The following is a 19,756-nucleotide window of genomic DNA, read 5'->3' on the forward strand; positions in this document are numbered from 1 at the left end:
TTTTGTTTCTTACACTTGAATGTCTTCTGCAGTCTCTGGCATCAGCACTTAAAGTCTGAACACCGCAGCGTCTGGCAAAGTGAGACCTTGTTCATAAAAGCTCCCCCCACCCCCATCAAGTCACAGCTGTCTTACGGTGACCACATAGGGTTGTCAAGGTAGAGGACGATTGCAAGAGTGTTTGAACTGGAGACAATGGGGAGGGGCCGTGGCTCAGTGGTAGAGCATCTGCTTGGCATGCAAGAAGGTCCCAGGTTCAATCCCCAGCATCTCCAGTTAAAGGGACCAGGCAAGTAAGTGATGCGAAAGACCTCTGCCTGAGACCCTGGAGAGCCGCTGCCGGTCTGAGTAGACAATACTGACTTTGATGGACCAAGGGTCTGGTTCAGTATAAGGCAGCCTCGTGTGTTAATGTGTGTTCAATGTCAAGACTAACAAATTTAGTTCACAGAAAACCGATAAACGAATATAAACAAAGATGGCAACCATTTTTTGACAAATTTACGTGAAATAAGATAAGTCTCAGTTTGGGGACAATGTTTTTTTTGTTTTCGAATTAATGTTTTTTTTGCTGCATATCGTTAAGAAGGCGTTGGGTGTTTGATATTTAAAAGTTAGACTTCACCTCATGGAGCCATTACAGAGCGAACACATAAAATAACTATTGTGAATTCAGTTACTATAGTAATATAGAAATAAAAGTTAAAGTAGGCAAAGTAGGACTTTTTCAGACCACAGTAGTATAATAAGTGGGTTGTAGATCGAATCAGGCCCCTAACTGACCTTAAAAGCTAACAAGACTAAACTGAGGCTGTCGTATTTTGGTCACATTAGGAGAAGACAAGAGTCACTGGAGAAAACAATCATGATAGGAAAAGTGGAGGGCAGCAGGAAAAGAGGAAGACCCAACAAGAGATTGATTGACTCACTAAAGGAAGCCACAGCCCTCAATTTGCAAGACCTGAGCAAGGCTGTACAAAGATAGGACGTTTTGGAGGACTTTGATTCATAGGGTCGCCATGAGCCGGAAGCGACTTGACGGCACTTAACACACACAGTATAGAACTTCCATATTAACAATCATATTAGACTGATATCGAGGTTGACTAATTCAATTTTATTATTTTTAGTAATCGGGGGCCACGATGAATGTGGCGAGCTTGAGCATTGTCAATACATATTCTGTGCTTTTATTCTTTCTTTCTTTTTTTTGGTGTCATTCCCTTTTCCCTTTTACTTCTGTATCTCCCCTAATGAAAAAAAATATGTATATATATAAAAAAGGTAGAGGACGATCAGAGGGGGATTACCATTGCCTGCCTCTGGGTCGCAACCCGGGGTTTCCTGGGCGGCTTCCCATCCAAATACTAACCAGGGCTGACTCGGCAAGATCTGGCGAGATCGGGCTAGCCTGGCCCATCCAGGTCATGACTCACAAAAGCTTATTCCACAGTAGTTCGGATGAAGGACTCATCCTTTCAGTATGAACATTGGTCGGTGCTTCTTCTGTGAAAAGCCACTTCGGGAGGGAGTGACGCCGTGGAGAAAGCGCAGCGTGCGTGCACACTAGTGTGTGATATGTGAGGATTGGGCATAGAAGAGTGAGCGCGCAGTTCTGCCCACTGGTTTCCCACTGCAAACCCCCCCCCCAAAAAAAAGGTTCCAGATGCATTTTTATCTTGGACTTACGTCAGTGACATCTCATGCAGACGGGAAGACGGGAAGGAATTTCTCCTCTCAGCGATGCTTTTTGTTCCGCCCAGGCCCCATTTGCTTCTCGGCTCACAGATGCCACCCGTACGTGGTCCTCTTCTTTTGGTCCCTCTCGCTTTCTGGCTCCTTATATCCGATTTGTGAAAAAGGCCCTTCTTCCCCTTCCCTCTGCTTTCCTCGCCCTCCCATGAGAATCTTACGCAGAAACGTAAAGCAAACTCTGACGTTCCCAAGGAAAGAGACTTTGCTCGACAAACCTAATGACTCAGTGGGGAGGGAGGCAATGTTCCATTTTATTAAAGTGATTTTTATTTTGTATATATTGGCGTACAGAAAAAGAAACAGAGGAAAAGAAAGGGGGGGGGAATCGAACAAAAGAAGAAATATGTCTGTGTCCAAGCTTCAATGTAATAATACATACATGCATCCATCAGCAACTTTAAACTTACACTATTAAATTCTGATACTAATTATTGATTTATAGTCCTTCTAAGTTACATATTAAAAAAACCGCAAGATTGGGAGAACTTGATTAGTAATTAATAATCAAATGATGGCTATTATGGTATAGATACATACCCTTTTTATATTAATAAACTAAAGCTACGAAATATTGTCAAAGGCTTTCACAGTCAGAGTTCATTGGCTCTTGTAGGTTATCCGGGCTGTGTGACCGTGGTCTTGGTATTTTCTTTCCTGACGTTTCTCCAGCAACTGTGGCAGGCATCTTCAGAGGAGTAACACTGAAGGACAGTGTCTCTCAGTGTCAAGTGTGTAGGAAGCTACGAACTTCGAATGCTAAATACTAATTTGACTTTCTACCTCTATACCCACTAAAAAAATCAAAGAACTTAGAGCACTGAATATTTATTATATAGAGGTTGCCATTTCAGCTTAAAATCATCGATTGCTTTTTTTCCCCATCAAGAGCGTTAGTCTTGACGTTGTGTGTGAAAATCTGGCAGCCGTAGCTGCGTATTGGAAACGTTCTCTGTGTAGTAGGGCAATGTTCCATTTTAAATCTTCTTTTTTGAGTATTTGGGTTTGGGCTGTCCTTATTTTAATATATTAGGGGGAAAAGAGGGCAAGTATTCCAGTTTGTAAAAGACTTTGGAAAGGTACTGCTTGAATTTCTCAGCTTCTGATTTGAGCATCTAAGAAAATAATAAGCAATCTTTCTATCAGCAGCTAAGAGCCATATATTTTCTATAATGCTGCCTGAGGTGTATAATGGCCCTTTTCTCAGCCTCACCTGCCTTGTTGTGAGGATAAAATAGAATCAGGGAAGATAACGCTGAATACTACCCTGAGCTTCTTGCAAGAAGGGTGGAATAAAAATATAACTAATACATCATCTGTTTGCAAATAGTTTGAGGGGAAAGGACTCTCCCCCCATCTTTCTTCCCTTCCCTCTCAGTAGAGTTTAGGGCAGGGGTGTCAAACTCATTTGTTACAAGGGTCGGATATTACATAAATGTCACTAGGTCGGGCTGGGCCATGTGTACCATAAAATTTAATGCCAGTGACCGGAGATACAAACTTTATCAAAGACACAGGCAAAGCCAATTAACAATATTAATTTTTACTTGATTTTCTACATAAAACACAAACATGCTTAAAACAATAACACCCTTACAGTATTTTCTTTTATTTAACAGTATTTGATAATTGACACCTTGGAACTGGGGGAGGCGGCTGCTTCGGCTGGCTCGCAGGCTGGATAAGAGCCCGTGTGGTGTAGTGGTTAAGAGCGGTGGTTAGCAGCTGTGGACTCTGATCTGGAGAACCGGGTTTGATTTCCCCACTCCTCCACATGAGCAGCGGACGCTAATCTGGTGAACCGGGTTGGTTTCCCCTCTCCTCCACATGAAGGCAGCAGGGTGACCTTGGGCCAGTCACTCTCTCTCAGCCCCACCTACCTCACAGGGTGTCTGTTGTGGGGAGAGGAAGGGAAGGTGATTATGAGCCGGTTTGATTCTCCCTTAAGTGGTAGAGAAAGTCAGCATATAAAAACCAACTTCTTCTTCTCCTCCTCCTCCTCCTCCTTGTCCTCCTCCTCCTCAAGGGGCTGGATCCCTGGGCCTTATGTTTGACACCTATGGTTTAGGGTATTAATTCAGGAAGAAGTTTATGTGTGTGTCTATAAAGTTCTGTCCAGTCACAGCTGACTTATGGTGACCCAGTAGGGTTTTCAAGGCAAGAGACTAACAGAGGTGGTTTGCCATTGCCTTCCTGAGCATAGCAACACTGGTATTCCTTAGTGGTCGCCCATCCAAGTACTAACTATGGCTGACCCTGCTTAGCTTCTGAGATCTGATGAGATCAGGCTAGTGTGGGCCATACAGGTCGGGGCAAGAAGCTACACATCGGTAGTACCTAACACCAAATAAAAGCCGCTCTGTCCATAAATTGCTATCTAACAGATATTGGAGTAGATTTGGTATCCCAGGCGTGTTTGTATCATGTGGTGGGCAAGCAATGTAACTAGTAGAACAAGATCTTCCACCGACATTTCCAGGACGAATATTAAGCTATCATTACTGAAAAGCCTAATCGTCTCATAGAGTCCAATAAAGACAATTAGGAGGAGGTTACAATCAGTTCTTTATTTAGCTAAACAACAGAGCTGGGGTGAAATAGCCCACAATTAAGATGCAGGGTACTCACCAGAGAGACAAAGGAAGCATCAAACCTTTATGCTTTCATATGGGGGCAGGCCCATGGCTATTGACACGCATATTGACATAGAAAAGCCCCAATCACACTTTAGGGATATACTTTACTTTGATTAGACTATCCTATAGATTTTGCCTGATTTTGTTTCTAGGCAAACTCTAGGTCTTGTGATCTTGGAAGTAACTAGATACCACATTCCTCAATGGAAAGATACGCTGCTTACTGGTGAAAGCCTGTATCAGCCACAGACAGCGTGAGCTGGCTGATTCATGGCCCCCCGATGCCAACCTTCCCAAAGCTTCCATGTGTGCATTATGAATACACAGTATTCCAAACCTGCTTTTATACTTTAGGCCTAGCTTTTCCAGAAGAGCAATTTTGCAAACTGAACACATAAGCATACAATCATGATTACAGGCATTACATTTCCCCCTCTTTTACTTGTTACCTTTAAATTCTTTTAAAGCGCGGGAGTGTGAGGGGGCTAGGGGTTCAGAAAGGCACACAAGCTTCTTTGGGACAGCAGGTTAAACTGAACAATTTGTGCTGAGAGCACTGTAGGCATGAGAGTTTGAGCTAGAGTGTTAGTCTATGCAGAACCTGAGGGCAGGTGATGTAGGTAGTAGCAGACAATAAAACAAAAAGGATTAACAAGCAACCTGCTATGCAGACATATTAAGAACTTTTCACAAATTTTTAGCTTGTACTTGGCATACATTATGACAGACTTGCACCTGTAATATTATTTATTGTCCATTTAGAGTATTAACTGAATGTCACGGGCAAAATGTCTTTAAGTCCACATTTGTCCTGGTTATGATGAGTAGAAAACCCCGTGCTGTTGATATTCCCACAATTTCTTTAGTGCATCTGTGTTGATGGGTTTAAGTCAATAGTCAGTTTTTGTTAACACAGGGTTGACCGGCACAGGACTTTGTCATGTATATAATTAATGTCTTGATGTATAGTCTGAAAGATGGAGATGTTAGGCAAAAATTCATATTAAAAGCAAACACGATTGTTGTTGTGGTTTCACAAACCTGTTGAACATTAAAACTGGATCCCTGTGTAACTGTTGGAGTCAGTGTCGATTGATTTTTGCAGGACACAATGATGGTTTTAGGGCCTGAGATGCTTATTGTTGATTCCACATCAGGCATCTAGGGTACTTTTTCCAGTGATTAGCATGTGTTTACGCCATCTTTTCTGCGACTTTTGACCGCTGTAAAAGGTAATTGAGCAGTACTGGACACATGTGCTTTACCTCCATTGCTGGCCATTAGCTCCACAGAATTTTGGATAAGTATCCATCTGCCTGGAAGGACATCACATCTGGCAAAGGCCCTCAAGTGTTTGTTTAGGCGTTGTAATTACTTGACCTATATTAAGAGAGATAGTCCAAAGAAACATTTTTGTTCAACAGTAAGAAAGTTCAAGCCTTACTTTGAAAGGGAGTCCGTCCCTGTGAACGCTGGACAAAAGTCAGAGCAATAATGAAGAGGCTGGAGAGAGAGAGAGTCAGGGCTGGAAACCACGTTTTCTGACTTAGGAAAAACATCTTTTCACAGGGGCTATTGTCTTTGATGGAGATCCTGCAATAAACTTAAAAGTTTATTGTAATTACATTACTAACCCCAGGATTTTTCTTAGATGAATCACAGGACCTTCATCCAAAGGTATGATGACCTCACCATTTTGAAACTGTACTATTGGAGCTTGCCATGGATTGGGACTGGAAGGTCAGACCATCTCTTACCTTTGTCTTCTTTATATCATAGATCTTCATCACAGACAGCTCATTCCTGAGCTCTGAGGGGGAAAGGCCACAGGAGGCGCGCTTGCGCCAGCGCCTCGGCTGCTAGTGCCACTTGCCCTGGCACCTAGGTCACTTGCACCGCCAAGAGTGGCATGGACGCTGGCACCGGGGTGCTCACACCTCCCACTGGCATTCCAATGGCTCAAGTGCTCACGCCATTATCCCAGGGGACATTCCCAGGGAGTTCTGGGGGGCAGAGCTGCCAGTAGGCAGTTTCCTCACCCCTTTCAGCCCGGTAACACCCCCCTCCGCCTCAGCGGCGCTGCGCCAGGTTTTTGCTGGCGTGGCATTGCTTGATTGTATGCCCCCCTTTTTTATTTTTGTAGGTAAAGGGCGCAGAGTGTTAAGCTGCAGTACTGCAGTCAAAAGCTCTGCTCACGACCTGAGTTCGATCCCGACAGAAGTCGGTTTCAGGTAGCCGGCTCAAGGTTGACTCAGCCTTCCATCCTTCCGAGGTCGGTCAAATGAGTACCCAGCTTGCTGGGGGTAAAGGGAAGATGACTGGGGAAGGCAACGGCAAACCACCCCACAAAACAAAAAGTCTGCCTAGAAAACGTCGGGATGTGACGTCTCCCCATGGGTCAGGAATGACCCGGTGCTTGCACAGGGGACCTTTACCTTTTTACCTAGGTAAAGGGGCCCTTTTTCCCGTTTGTGGGAGCCTCCAAACCTCTTTGGAGGTGCCATGACGGCGCCCCGGCCACACCATCCCTGGGCACTGCTGGGCTCAGGAATGGGCTGTCCGAAGATCAGTTAATGTTGGCACTAGGGCTGGCAAAACCCAGCTCATTTAATGCTAAATGGGCACATTTTTTCATGTTGCTAGGTAAAAGATGGTCCCCAAACAACATGGTCATTGTCTAAATCAGGGATCCCCAACTATGTTAAACTTGTAGGCACTAGTTGGGTACTCAAGGTTGGGTGGGATGAAAAAATATAAATAATGAAAATATATAATTCATTGGAAGCGCTATATCAAGATTAAAAATATTTAAAAACCGTTAAAATAGCACAAGGGCATTTCCTGAGGTTGATGTCTGTCACCACAAGCCAAACGCGTTTCGGCCTATATGGCCTTCCTCAGTGGTCTGTTTGAATCACCTGTAAAACATGCACACGCATTACAAATATATTTACATATACAGGCAATATAAAACAGATCAGGCATGTAATAGGTTGTATATATTACCAATTACACCAACATCTGGTAAGATTGTCTTAGGTTTTTATGTTGGGCTGTATATGTATCCCACATAAGTTGTGTGCAAGTATCAACCTAGTCAAACAATGTGGCATTTTGAGAACAAGTAGTGAGAGACACCCAAAAATGCCTATGGGGACTTAGCTAGGGTTGCCAACCTCCAGATGGGTCCTGCAGATCTCCCGGAATTACAACTGATCTTCAGACTACAGAGATCAGTTCCCCTGGAAAAAATGGCTGCTTTGGACGATGGACTCTATGACATTATACCCCACTGAGGTTTAATGTCCCAGGTCATGGGTAAGAGATGGTCTGACCTTCCAGTCCCAATCCATGACCTTTTGCTTCAAGCTCATCACCCATCTATAGTCATTACCACAGAGAATAGGGGAAATTCCTACAGGGTCGCTTGGAAGGGACGTCACATCCTCTCCAAACTCCACCCTCCCCAGGCATCGCCTTCAAAAACTCCCAACGTTTGCCTAGGCAGTGCTGGCAACTCTAGACAAAGCTACTCAGGTCCTTCATTGGGGGAACCTTGCAGGACCAGAGCTATGCCCCAAAGCCAAAAATCTTTGTGAAGCCAACTCCAAAACTGACAATATCCTCCACATTTTATAAATGGACACTGGTTACCTGCCAAAATGTGGTATTACTGGCTAGTTAGCAACCACTGAACTCATGCCAAGTTATTTGCGACCCGAACAGGGCTTGCTCTTCTTTTTCCTTACCAAGATGGGCTAGTTCATTTTATCTTTGAACATGATCCATCATGGCTACCTTGCAGCAGAAGACTGAAAACTGAGCGACATCCAGAGACAATAATCTTTTATGCATAGCTGTTTCCCGCATAGAACACCTATGCTGAAACTCTCAATAGTACAAAACAAAACCGCACAATGACATCAACAACCAAGTGTCTCAGAATCAATAAACATATTATAACTCATGCACTCAAATTACAGAATTTAATAACAAAAATAGAAGACAGTCCACCTATCCTGTTTCCCTCTCCATCACCCCTCCAACGACTTCAGGTTTTTGTGTGGATTATGCATGCCGTTTCCGACCGTCAGAGGTTGCCTCGCTCTCCCCCTGCCTTCCTCTGTGCTTTGCCAGCATTTTCAAATTCGAGATAAAACAAGTCTCTAAAAATGCGGGGAAACGCAGGGGGAGAGCAAGACGACCTCTGACAGCCGGAAACGGCATGCATAATCCAAACAAAGATCCAAAGTTGTCGGAGGGGTGATGGTAGGGTTGCCAACCTCCAGGTACTAAGTACAAAATAAGAATCACCCGGTGCTATAACGGGAACTTCAAAACAAAACAAATTTCTGCAGAAATTCTCTTCTTCCTGAGAGCACTGGACCTTTTTTAAGGCAATCGGGAATCTTCTTGAGATGATGAAGGCTGATGAAGCCTCGTTTGGTGAAACGCAAATAATTACCTGGGATTTGCGTCCTTTTCTACGCGGTCCTGAACATCCGACTTGTGGGTCCCAGGAATAAGAAGTTACCTTTTTCAAGGGATTTTTTTGACCTTGGTACCACTAGCGAAACGGAATACAACCATCGCATTCGTGAGATTGTTCACCGATTTTATGGCTTTTGGCTTTGGACTGTGTGTACCTATGATCACTATCAGTACATTGTGGGACCATTTTGACCATCTTGACCATTTTGGCTAATTTGGCCACGTTGTCTTTTGTATATATTGTACATAGTTGCTGTTCAGTACCTCTTGTGTGTTTAGTCATAACTTTGCATGTTATCATATAGGTTAGTTAGTCATGTTCTATAGTATGATTCATTTTCTATAAACTGTGCATGTTTAAATATTGAGAGTGCTGTGATTTGTTTTGTTTTGAACCTCCAGGTACTAGCTGGAGATCTCCTACTATTACAATTGACCTCCAGCCGATAGAGATCAGTTCATCCCGAGTAAATGGCCGCTTTGGCAATTGGACTCTGTGGCATTGAAGTCCCTCCCCTCCCCAAACCTTGCCCTCCTCAGGCTTCGCCCCAAAAACCTCTCGCCAGTGGCGAAGGGGGACCTGGCAACCCTAGGTGATGGCGAAGGAAGCAGCCATGCATAAAAGACCAATAAAGGCCTTCATTTTCTGACATCAGAATTAAGCATTTGAATGGTCACCACAGACCCAGAATTCTCTCCATTGAGTGATACCAACGAATATTAGACGTTAGACCTGAACTCAGATATCAGTGATGTTATTTTGAAAAAGAACCAACAGAGAACAATTAGGAGTATGTTAGGAAGTCCTTCTGGATCTAATTAAAAAGTTTGTCTCTGAATTTAAAACTGCAACTTGCAAATGAAGGCCAGATTTGGATCAGAGCTAAGTCTCCATAGCCCTCTGTGACTTTGTCGCAGCTGAGCTCCTCGGGAAGCATCCCGGATGAGGCCCTGAAGACCCTAGGGCCTTGTTTAGAGCAGCTGACATTAAAGACTACCTGTGATGCACTTCATGACTCTCCCTTCCCTTGCTCCCAAGCCAACACTTGCTGAGACAGCCTCCAATCTAAATTGTGCTTCTAGGAAACCACTGTAGGCATAGCCTTGAAAACATTAGATCAGTGGACGTCAGGTTCCCAATTGCCTGCTGGCAGCAGGAGACCTCCCACTCCCTGCTGCTTTTGCCCGTCACCACTCAGCTGGGCAGCAGGAGGAAAATGAGGTGGGCGATCAGCATCACTTGTGTGATGACTCTACTTCTGGCACAACTTGGAAGTGACATAATAATTACTAGCTGGAGATCTCCCGCTATTACAACTGATCTCCAGCTGATAGAGATCAGTTCACCTGGAGAAAATGGCCACTTTGCCAATTGGACTCTATGGAATTGAAGCCCCTCCCCAAACCCCGCCCTCCTCAGGCTCCACCCCAAAAACCTCCTGCTGGTGGGGAAGAGGGACCCTAATCATCATGTTGGGTGACATTCTAGCATTTGTCCAACTCTCTGGTTAAAACAGAGTTTTGGGGGCAAATGCTAGAACATCATCCCTGATGCAATGATGTCACTTTCTGAGGCAGCCTCCAATCTAAAGCTTGCATCTAGGGAACCACTGTAGGCAGAGCCCTGAAACTATGAGATAAGTAGGGTTGCCAAATATCAGTATGGTTGCCCACCAATTAAGGGGGCTGCCCGCCATCCCTCAGCTGGCGGGCGGCAGCAGGCCAGCTGAAGTGGGGTGATTAACATCACTTCTGGAGTAAGCCCAGAAGTGACAGGGATGCTCTAGCACATTCCTCCAAACCATAGAGGAAACCATAGAGTTTCTGGAGCATGAGCCTGAAATTTGCTCTTTGGGATAGAATAAGATGCTTGATCGTGTGTGTTTCAGCACTGCGATGCACATTCCATAATATTTCAGTCCTCAGTCTTTGGATAAGGAGCTCCCCTAACTGAGCAACTGGGGCATTTGCAGTGTGTTGACTCATGTGCTGACTGTGGTTATCCACGGCATGCTCACACCTGTCTCGGGAATCTGTCCCTGGCTAAAACTGCAGGTCCTTCTCATTTACTGGGAGAAAAAAAATGATATAAATTGTATAGGATAATGACAGAAGTCTGAGTGCTTAGGTGGATGAATCAGAGTGCCTGGCCCTAAAAAAAAAAAAGAAAGAAAGAACAATTTAGATACAACAGACATACCACAAACCTGAAAAAGTAGTAATTGGTGAAGCGGGTTGGCTCTTAAGGGCATTCTGCTGACAGATCTCTGCCTTTAAGGATACTTTAAGGATACTCTCTGCCTTTAAGGATGCTCAATGAAATAAATAAATAGTGGGGTAAATCCTCCTGCAGGAGCCCCGTGGCGCAGAGTGGTAAGCTGCAGTACTGCAATCCAAGCTCTGCTCATGACCTGAGTTCGATCCTGACGGAAGTCGGTTTCAGGTAGCCGGCTCAAGGTTGACTCAGCCTTCCATCCTTCCGAGATCGGTAAAATGAGGACCCAGCTTGCTGGGGGTAAAGGGAAGACTGGGGAAGACACTGGCAAACCACCCTGTAAACAAAGTCTGCCTAGTAAACGTCGGGATGTGACATCACCCCATGGGTCAGGAATGACCCAGTGCTTGCACAGGGGACCTTTACCTTTTAAATACTCCTGCACACGGGTATCACAGATACACAAGTGTTGATCCTTGGGGATTTGTTTGTACTGCCCGACTAAAACGGACGTTGGCATAGTTTCGAAGCGTAGTGGAGAGATCGCTGCTGTAAGGTTATAATTTGAAATCTTAGTTAGATACCGGGCTCTAAGGTGGTCGCTTTAAAACAATTTAAACCATGGTGCAGATGGTGCTTTCTGAATTAACGCCCTGCCAGACAGGGCATGGCACCTAAAGACCCAGTCTCTTAGTTGTGTGTTGGTTGGTGAAGGTCTTAGAAGGTCATCGAGGATGGAGTACTGGGTTAGTAATTTGTTTTTAAAGCCTGATCGCGCCGGGTCCCTCGAGAGCATAATAGCAAAGGACAGTTTGCTAAATGAGTTTGATCTGTCCGCTCTATTAAAAAAAATAGTTTTAGAACCTCAAGGTGGACGCAGGCCCTAGGAGATGGTAAGCCTGTTTCAGCTCTCATCAGAGTGATTGGAGTACCCTTAGGAAGGGCCAGGATACTCCTCAAGAACGAATTTTGAATTATTTCTATATTTGCAATATTGTCCTCTTTCCAACCCCAGACTTCCACATAGGAGGCTTTAAGGATACTCAAATTGGCTTACAATCGCCTTCCCTTCCTCTTCCCACAACAGACACCTTGTGAAGTAAATGGGGCTGAGAGAGCTCAAAGAGAACTGTGACTGGCCCAAGGTCGCCCAGCTGGCTTCATGTGTAGGAGTGGGGAAACCAACCCATTCACCAGATTAGCCTCCGCCGTGCATGTGGAGGAATGGGGAATCAAACCCAGTTCTCGTGCCACTCTTAACTGTAGAGAAATGCCCTCCTGCCTCTGCTGGGTGGTCCTCTATTAAGGGTGGTCCAAAGTTACTTCTAAACAAACACTGAGCCAAGGAGCCTTCCTGCGCTCAGTGGGTAAGCTGCCACCAGCCTTTATGCAATCGTTTAGCCCCAGGCAGAGGATAAGGGCAGCCTCTGCCTGCTGATACCAAATCAATGCGCAACGCTCTTCCTGTAGGGTAGGAGGCCTGACAGGAGAGAATTACACTAGCAAAAGGTTTAAGTTTTGATAGGTGGTCAAACAAACAATAAGGCACTCGGATTTAGAGCTTGAAACCCATAAAGCCAAAAGACACAACCAAAATATAGGTTAAATATTTATTCCAAGGATTTGTGCTCGTTATAGAAACAAAAGGTTCATGAAGCAGTTGAGCAAGAAAACAACAAAAGGCTTAACACAGCTAACTACACATTTAAGGTTCTTAGGTTCAAAAGTTTGGCAAAGCTTTAGGCAAGTTTCAAATAAGTTTTACCATTTCCACAAAGTTCATAGCATCTCGTTTCAGCATGCGAAGTTGCTCCAAAAGTCAGTCTGACAGAGTTTCCCCCTGAAAGGGCAAATCAAAATGGGTTTTGATGAAGTGGGGGTATGGAACCAGCCATCCCCAAGCGTTCATGATTTTGGCTAAAAACTGGCCTACTTTTATCATCGAAATCCCAATAGAGTGAGCTCACATAAGCCAATGAGATTGCGACAAAATCCATAAACCAGTAATTAATTGACTTGTCAAACATTGCCCCTCTATTGCATCAGGGTATGTCAAAGGTGCCTTGAGCCTGCAGAACTCAATTCACCTGGACATCCTCAACCAAAGATAAGGCCTTGTCCGACAGCTTTGTTACCTTAGTAACTAACAATCTTCAGTTTAGGGAGGAAAGAGAAGGCTGTAAACTATTCGCAGCTGGGTGTTATCTCCCCCCCCCACCACAGGAGTGAATCCTTCAAAAGTGAAACTATTCCCATGGTTGTAAGTTGCCGGCTGGCCTGTTTGCACTCCAGCCTTTCAGAGTTTAGTATTAAACTATAGCAGGCCAAGGCCTGAACCAAAGAAACTGTAAAAGCAAGGAATTGTGGGAGCCCACTTCCTTGACATTAACCACTACACTATCCTGATCTTTGAATCCAAGATACTGTTGGATAAATTGTATAATTCTGTGACTCTACAATTTTAAATGTTTTTTTCCCCCCATGAGTTAATTGATATTCTGGAAGTTTGAATTATTGTATTGATTCTATTTTTATTGGACTTGGACTGTATTAAATAAATTTGAAATTGTCTGTTGGATAAACAGCAAGGGATTGCTATCCATACTTTTAAATGTTTGTTTGTTTGTTTGTTTAAACATGTTCCATGTTTGTGAATGCCCTGAAGCATCTGGCTGGATGTTGTTGGAAACTGAGTGCTGAACTAGATAATCTTTGATCTGATCCAAGAAAGTAATTCTCAGTTTTTTAAAAATTAATCACACCAGTCACAGTACTGTTCTACAGACCTCTTAGATGCCCCAACCAGTCTTTAAAGACCTCTTTGACTTTCTCATTTCTCAAGGTGAAGATGAAGGGATTTAGAAATGGAGTCACTACAGCGGTCAACAGGGCGACCATTTTGTTCATGTCTGTGGCGTAGTTTTTGTTGGGCCTCACATAGATGAAAATGGTGGTGCCATAGCCAATGACGACCACGGTGAAGTGTGAGGCACAGGTGGAGAAGGCCTTCTGGCGGCCAGTTGCGGAAGGGATCCTCACGATGGCGACGATGATCGCGACGTAGGAGGTGACCGTCACCGCGAAAGAGCTCAAGTCAAAGAGAACAGCGAGGAGGAAATCCCAGAGCTCGATGAGGTGTGTGTCCGAACAGGACAGCTTGAGCAAAGGGGCGTTGTCGCAGAAGAAATGGTCGATCTGGTTGGAGTGGCAAAATGGCATCCTGGCCCTGAGCACCGCTGGTGGGATCATGGAAAAGAAGGAAGTTGCCCATGCCCCCAAAGCCAATTGGATGCAGACATTGTCAGTCAGGATGGTCGAGTAGTGGAGGGGATGGCATATGGCCACGTAGCGGTCGATCGACATTACAGCCATAAGGAGGAAGACCGTTGTCCCCAAGGAAAAGTAGAAATAAAATTGAGCCAAGCATTGTCCAAAGGGGATGGTATCCCTTTCAGCCACTAAACCCACTAGCATTCTGGGAACCACAGTGGATGTGACCAGCATCTCTGCTACAGAGAAATTACATAGGAAAAAGTACATGGGGGAGTGAAGCCGGGAATCAAAACTGATCATGGCCACAACAGAAGCATTCCCGGCTATCATCACTAGGTAGAGTGCTAGACACGGCGCAAGTAGAATTTTCTGCAGCTCCCTCGTTGCTGAAAAGCCTGTCAGGATGAATTCTGCTGGGGGCGTGTAGTTTGCCATCATCCAGCTTCTTTCTGAAGGACAAGGTAAGTGCATTAGTCTCTACTGGACTGGGAAATGACGACGTCTTAAGTCAGCCATTGAGACCAATCTAGTGGAAGAAGAAGAAGAAGAAGAAGAAGAAGAAGAAGAAGAAGAAGAAGAAGAAGAAGAAGAGTTGGTTTTTATATGCCAAGTTGACTTTCTCTACCTTTTTAAAGGAGAATCAAACCGGCTTACAATCACCTTCCCTTCCGCTCCCTGCAACAAATACCTTGTGTGGTAGGTGGGGCTGAGAGAGCTCTAAGAGAACTATGACTAGCCCAAGGTCACCCAGCAGGCTTCACGTGGAGGAGTGGGGAAGCCAACCCGGTTCACCAGATTAGAATCCACCGCTCATGTGGAGGAGTGGGGAATCAAACCTGGTTCTCCAGATTAGAGTCCACCGCTCTTAACCACTACACCATGCTGGCTAAAAGTTATGGTTTAGGTAGTATTGCAACCATGTATATCAGAGGAATGAACGAAGGGGCAAAGGTGATCATAAAAACGCAAGTGAAAAAGACAACAGAATGAAAACAAAACCTAGAAATTAAAACAATGGTTTATTAATCCTACATGCAAGGATAGCAAATCTCTAGAGACCTGAATAAGTTAAAAGAAATGTGCATAACCGATAAAATCTTAATCTTATGTCCCAATGGAATTACCTTTTACATCTATAAATTGTACTCCCCACACACACACACACATACATTCAGCTTATTTTTCTTCTCTATGAATTAGTGATTTTTTGGGTGTTCTGTAGTTACAAGGACAGGGCTACCTCTGCTGTCAAGCTACTGTCAATATGCCATGGGATTTCTGTCAACGTACTCTTTCTAAGCAACACAATGATGTGAGAAATCATCAAACAGTATCCAGACAGACAAGTTTTTATCGCGGCATTGCCATTCTAAAAAAAAAACTTAGTAAAACTATTTACATTTCACAATTATAAATTTAAAAAACAAGTACAAAATACAGTACAAATCCATCCGTTTGAGTTTTACTTTTCTCCCTAATTTAAAATTGAACTCCATCTTTGCGGAAACCTTTGAAGGGCGGACTTAAAACCCAGCTGTGGCTAATGTAACCTGTTCTTTCTCCCCCCTCCAAAAGTGTCTGCAATATTGCTGGTTCTGTGAGCTCCCAGCGGCCCTTTAACAAGGGGAGGATGTGCTTGGAACGCGCTTCTTCATACCAGGGACATCTTAATAACACATGAGCCACTGTTTCCATTTCTCAGGTTTCACATGGGCAAAGTCTTTCACTAGTGGGAATCCTTTTAAGACGCCCCTCTACCATTGCTGAGGGGAGAGCTTGGAAGCGGGAGCCACTTTATACTTATTGTTAGCTGAGACTCTATATTCTGAGCATTTCCCCAGATCGTCCTGTTGTTCAATATCCCAGATTCTTTGTTTTATGAACCTTTTGGCTTGGCCATGGTCCATTTTCTGCACAGCGTTTGAGTCTATGCCCAGGCTATGCAATTTTCTATAAATCGCCTGGAGCCAGGAGGATCTAAAGTTATCTTGCAATATTGAGGGGGTCAGGCCCTGTGGATTAGTGGTCATCTTAAGCCACAGAATAATGGAGGCCAAGTTCTCAAAAATTTTGACTGCATCCGTTCTAAGGGCAAAAGTTGACAATGAGAAGCTCCCAGTCATGACCCATATAAAAGCTGTGCCAGAGATTTTGCTTTAAATAATTTAAGGGCAGAGGGGACATAATGACCACCTTTCGTCCTTAAAAACTTTATTATTGTATGGGCAGACCTCTGTCCTTCATCTGCCACTCCATTCATAGTGGCAGGGATTTCCTCAGTATTAGAGCCATTAGCCCAATATCTGGAATCCTTTCTTAACCTGTATACTATCAGAACTAGTGCATACATCAAAGATACTAGACATTTTATATCTAGGATAGAACAAGTGCATGTCCCTTTAAATGGTGTGATATGCACTCTTGACGTCAGTGCCTTATATACTAATGTTCCTACGGACGAGGTACGGACTATAATTGCTGAACTTCTTGAATCACGCCCTGAGTTACAACCCCCTTCTCAGTTCTTGCTTAATTTGCTTGACATAGTCACTGAGAAAAACTATTTTGTGTATGATAATACATTTTATATACAAACACATGGGGTTGCAATGGGCAGCACATGCGCTCCATCGATAGCCAGCATTTATATGGGGACTTTCGAGCATGCACATATATTAAACAACAATCCATTCAGTGAGAATATTATTTCATATTTTAGGTATATGGATGATTTATTTCCGATTATGACTGACCAGCAGAGTTTTCATGAGTTTAAGGATTGGATTAACACTCAGGACTCTAATATTTCCCTCAGTGGGGAATACAGCAATACAGCCATTCCGTTCCTCGATGTTACCGTATATAAGAGAATAGATGGCACATTAGGAATCTGTCCCTACACCAAACCTATGGCACGGAATACGCTACTACACTATAGTTCTTTCCACCTGCTTCACTTAAAGAACAACTTGCCATTTAGCCAGTTCTTGCGGCTAAAAAGAAATTCTTCCGATGCCCTTGATTATAAATCATCGGTACGGCAGTATGAGAAAGCGTTGATGCAACGTGGTTATCCTGGACAAGTAATAGAAAAGGCTAAACTCAGAGCCCAACAAAAACCTAGAAATGAGTTATTTTTGGAAGCTAACAGTTCAAGAGATGCACGGTTAACTTGTGTATTACAATACACTTCAATGTCTCCCTTGATTAAACAGCTCATACCCTACCAGAAAATATTTTTGTTAGTCTTTAAGGTGCTACTGGACTCTTGCCCTTTTTGATTAAACAGGTAATTTACAAACATTGGCACCTTGTGCAACATCTGCCTGGATGTAATTTACCACCCCGTATCGCATACAAGCGCACAAGATCCTTAAGGGACATGTTGGTACACAATGCGCCCCCAAAAGTTATGGCTTCTCACTTACCAAATGGCAACTTTAAATGCGGTTCCTGTCAGAGTTGCAGGTTTATGCTGACAGTAAAAGATATTACTAATCCTGTTACAGGAAAGAATTTCTCCATCCGCAGCTTCAACAATTGTGACTCACATAACCTTATTTACTGTATAATGTGTGCCTGCCAATTTTGGTACATTGGCAAAACTTCCAGACCTATTAAATATCGCATCAGCGAACATAGGTCCAAGTTAAGGAATAAGGTTTTGGAGGCTCCTTTAACTCCTCATTTCCTTGAGAGAAATCATTCTGATGAAGAACTGACATTTTTTGTGCTGTGGCGTTATACCAGCACACATAAATATGAGAAAGCAAATATTGATCTGATTTTACAACGTCAAGAATCTAAATACATACACTTTTTTGACACAGTGTACCCAAAAGGATTAAATACTGCACTAGACCTGGCATGCTTCTTGTAATATGTTACTATGATTTTGCGACTCTGTAAATAAAATGATGAATCTGTAACCTTAACCATCTAACAGCTGTAGTGAATTGCATTGTCATGTGACTAAAGCCCTTAAAAAACGGGGCATTAGCGTTTGAAATTTGCCAACACATAAGCAGTGTGAATACAGCTAGCGTGTGAGTATATGATTGTATATATGATATTGTTGATTCTTTGTTTATGCCATTCTGTACTGCATGTTTATTTTTGCCTTATATTTAGTGAGCCCCTGAGGAAGGCTGACATAAGCCGAAACAGAAAGTGAACCGGACTTCTGTAGCATTGACTTTTACCTCTTGAAGAGAAAAGATGCTCTCAAACCCAGGACTGTAAATATTCCCTGCGGTGGCTTCAATTGTATATAGAATTTACTTGGCTGGACATTGTCCATGTTTGTTGTACCATATGTATGGTGCATGATTATTTGTTGTTTAATACAAACTTGTATTGTTTTGCAGTTTGAAGATGTTTCTTTGTTTGCTAACTAACTTACAGCTTGCTAATTTGTGTGTGCCCACTACCTGGCAGTGGGCAACCCTAGGGTGACTGCAAGCTAGACTCATCCATTTTCTTTACTTTAATGATACTGTTTATATGGCCAGTTCGGCCCTGAACAATGTCACACTGAGATCAAAATGAAGCTGCTTGTCCATTTGTGACTACTAATAGGTTGCTATGCAGAAGCAAGCAATAGCAAACCTTGTCTATTTATCTCTTGCCTTGAAAACCCTATTTTGCCCGAGTTCTCACATACACCTTGTTTTTATTTGTTTGCAATGAAAATACTGCCATTCATGACACAGCAGAAGACATTGTGTTTAAAGTGCTAAAATTACAAATATATAAATTTTTAATAAGGTGCACATATAGATTAAAAGCATAAAACTCCTAGTAAAGACAAAAACTAACACATTCAATATATACAAACATGTACAACTGCGATGTACAATCTTTCATTGACCAATATGAGATCCAAAAAGGACCAGATGCATTTCGGCCTGGAAAGGCCTTCCTCAGTAGTCAGTATGAAATTATATTCTCTCCAGGATCAGAGGAGCATGCCTATTAACTTGGGTGCTGTGGAACAAGTCGTGTTGTTTGGAGGCTTCCTAGAGGCACCTGGTTGGCCACTGTGTAAGCAGACTGCTGGACTTGATGGGCCTTGGTCTGATCCAGCAGGGCTTTTCTTATGTTCTTATGTTCTTATAACTTATCACACATCCTAATAATACAATCATAGCATAATGGGCAGTAAGAAATATCTAAAAGCCCTTCTAGAATCAGAATCAGATAACCTTTATTGGCATAATAAAATTGATGGTCACGCGAGGTCAGAGATAAACAGATAATCCATATCTAGATTAAAATTAAGTTTGAATCTTAACCTTAAAAACTTCTCCCAGAAACTCTGCCACCTTCACCGTAACATCAGTTGTAATGTCGTTCAGCAAGAATTGGCAAGTAGATGTTCTATAATGGG

The 19,756-nt window shown here is 43.3% G+C and overlaps 1 protein-coding gene across 1 annotated transcript; it reads right to left on the bottom strand.

Annotated features, from left to right (window-relative positions):
* Positions 1 to 13,872: 13,872 nt before the first annotated feature.
* Positions 13,873 to 14,802, bottom strand: LOC130476537 (olfactory receptor 6V1). Its single transcript, XM_056848483.1, has one exon. The coding sequence runs from the start codon at positions 14,800 to 14,802 to the stop codon at positions 13,873 to 13,875; it is 930 nt and encodes a 309-aa protein (XP_056704461.1).
* Positions 14,803 to 19,756: the final 4,954 nt, after the last annotated feature.

The sequence above is a fragment of the Euleptes europaea genome, chromosome 4 (genome assembly GCF_029931775.1).
Source record: "Euleptes europaea isolate rEulEur1 chromosome 4, rEulEur1.hap1, whole genome shotgun sequence".
NCBI classification, from domain to species: domain Eukaryota; kingdom Metazoa; phylum Chordata; class Lepidosauria; order Squamata; family Sphaerodactylidae; genus Euleptes; species Euleptes europaea.